Source organism: Sinocyclocheilus rhinocerous, unplaced genomic scaffold, assembly GCF_001515625.1.
Source record: "Sinocyclocheilus rhinocerous isolate Xijiao unplaced genomic scaffold, SAMN03320098_v1.1 C36058137, whole genome shotgun sequence".
In the NCBI taxonomy this organism is placed as follows: Eukaryota; Metazoa; Chordata; class Actinopteri; order Cypriniformes; family Cyprinidae; genus Sinocyclocheilus; species Sinocyclocheilus rhinocerous.
Window position 1 is genome coordinate 1 of NW_015771838.1, and position 792 is coordinate 792.

Genomic DNA, 792 nt, shown 5'->3' on the forward strand with positions numbered 1-792 from the left:
TTGTTCTTGGTGTGAACGGGGCTTAAAGGTGCTTGATATATATATAATTTATTTTTTTTGCCATATTGGTTATGTTCACTGTAAATATAATGCAAAAAAATGTATTTTTAAACTATATTTTCAAAAAATTGCCAAAAAAATATATTGGTATAAAATATTCACGTAAATATATTTTAGTATATATTCATTTTTTGTATATTTAAAAATATTATTAAAAATATTTTTGAAACTCTATTTGTTTTGCCGTATAGGTTATGGGGCTTCAGTAGTGGATTTGTTCCGGCTGCGTCCCGATTCCTCTTTCATCATCTCCTCACGTATCCAGGGTAAGTAGTTTCCGAGTCTGGTGTAAACGCCGTATTTGCCCTCGGCGGCGCATCTCTCGCCCCAGCTCACCACGCCGGCCAGGAACCAGGTGCCCCTGTAGTTGACCACGAAGGGCCCTCCGCTGTCCCCTGTGCAGGCGTCCATCTCCTCCATCAGGTATCCGGCGCAGAACATGTTGTCCGTGATGACGTGCTCGGTGGAGTTGATGCAGTTCATCTGATCAGCCACCGGGAGCAGCACCTTCCTCAGGAAGCGGGAGGAGCGCCGCAGGAAGCCCGTGGACCCCCACCCCGACACCAGGCCCTGCTCTCCGGGCCTCAGCAGCCGCGTGGCCAGGTTGGCATCGGGAAGGCAGGCCGGGACGGAGAACGGACCCCGAGCCACGGGACGGGACAGATACAGCAGAGCGATGTCGCTGTCGAAGGTGTAGTCGTGGAAGTGAGGGTGGAGCACGATCTTCTGCAC

At 49.1% G+C, this 792-nt stretch overlaps 1 protein-coding gene across 1 annotated transcript; it reads right to left on the reverse strand.

The window, feature by feature from the left end:
- Window positions 1-207: 207 nt before the first annotated feature.
- On the reverse strand, window positions 208-789 carry LOC107735438 (vitamin K-dependent protein C-like; the record flags this gene model as incomplete). Its single annotated transcript, XM_016547118.1, has 1 exon — window positions 208-789. A coding segment is annotated over one exon (537 nt), but the record flags the coding sequence as incomplete, so codon positions are not given.
- Window positions 790-792: the final 3 nt, after the last annotated feature.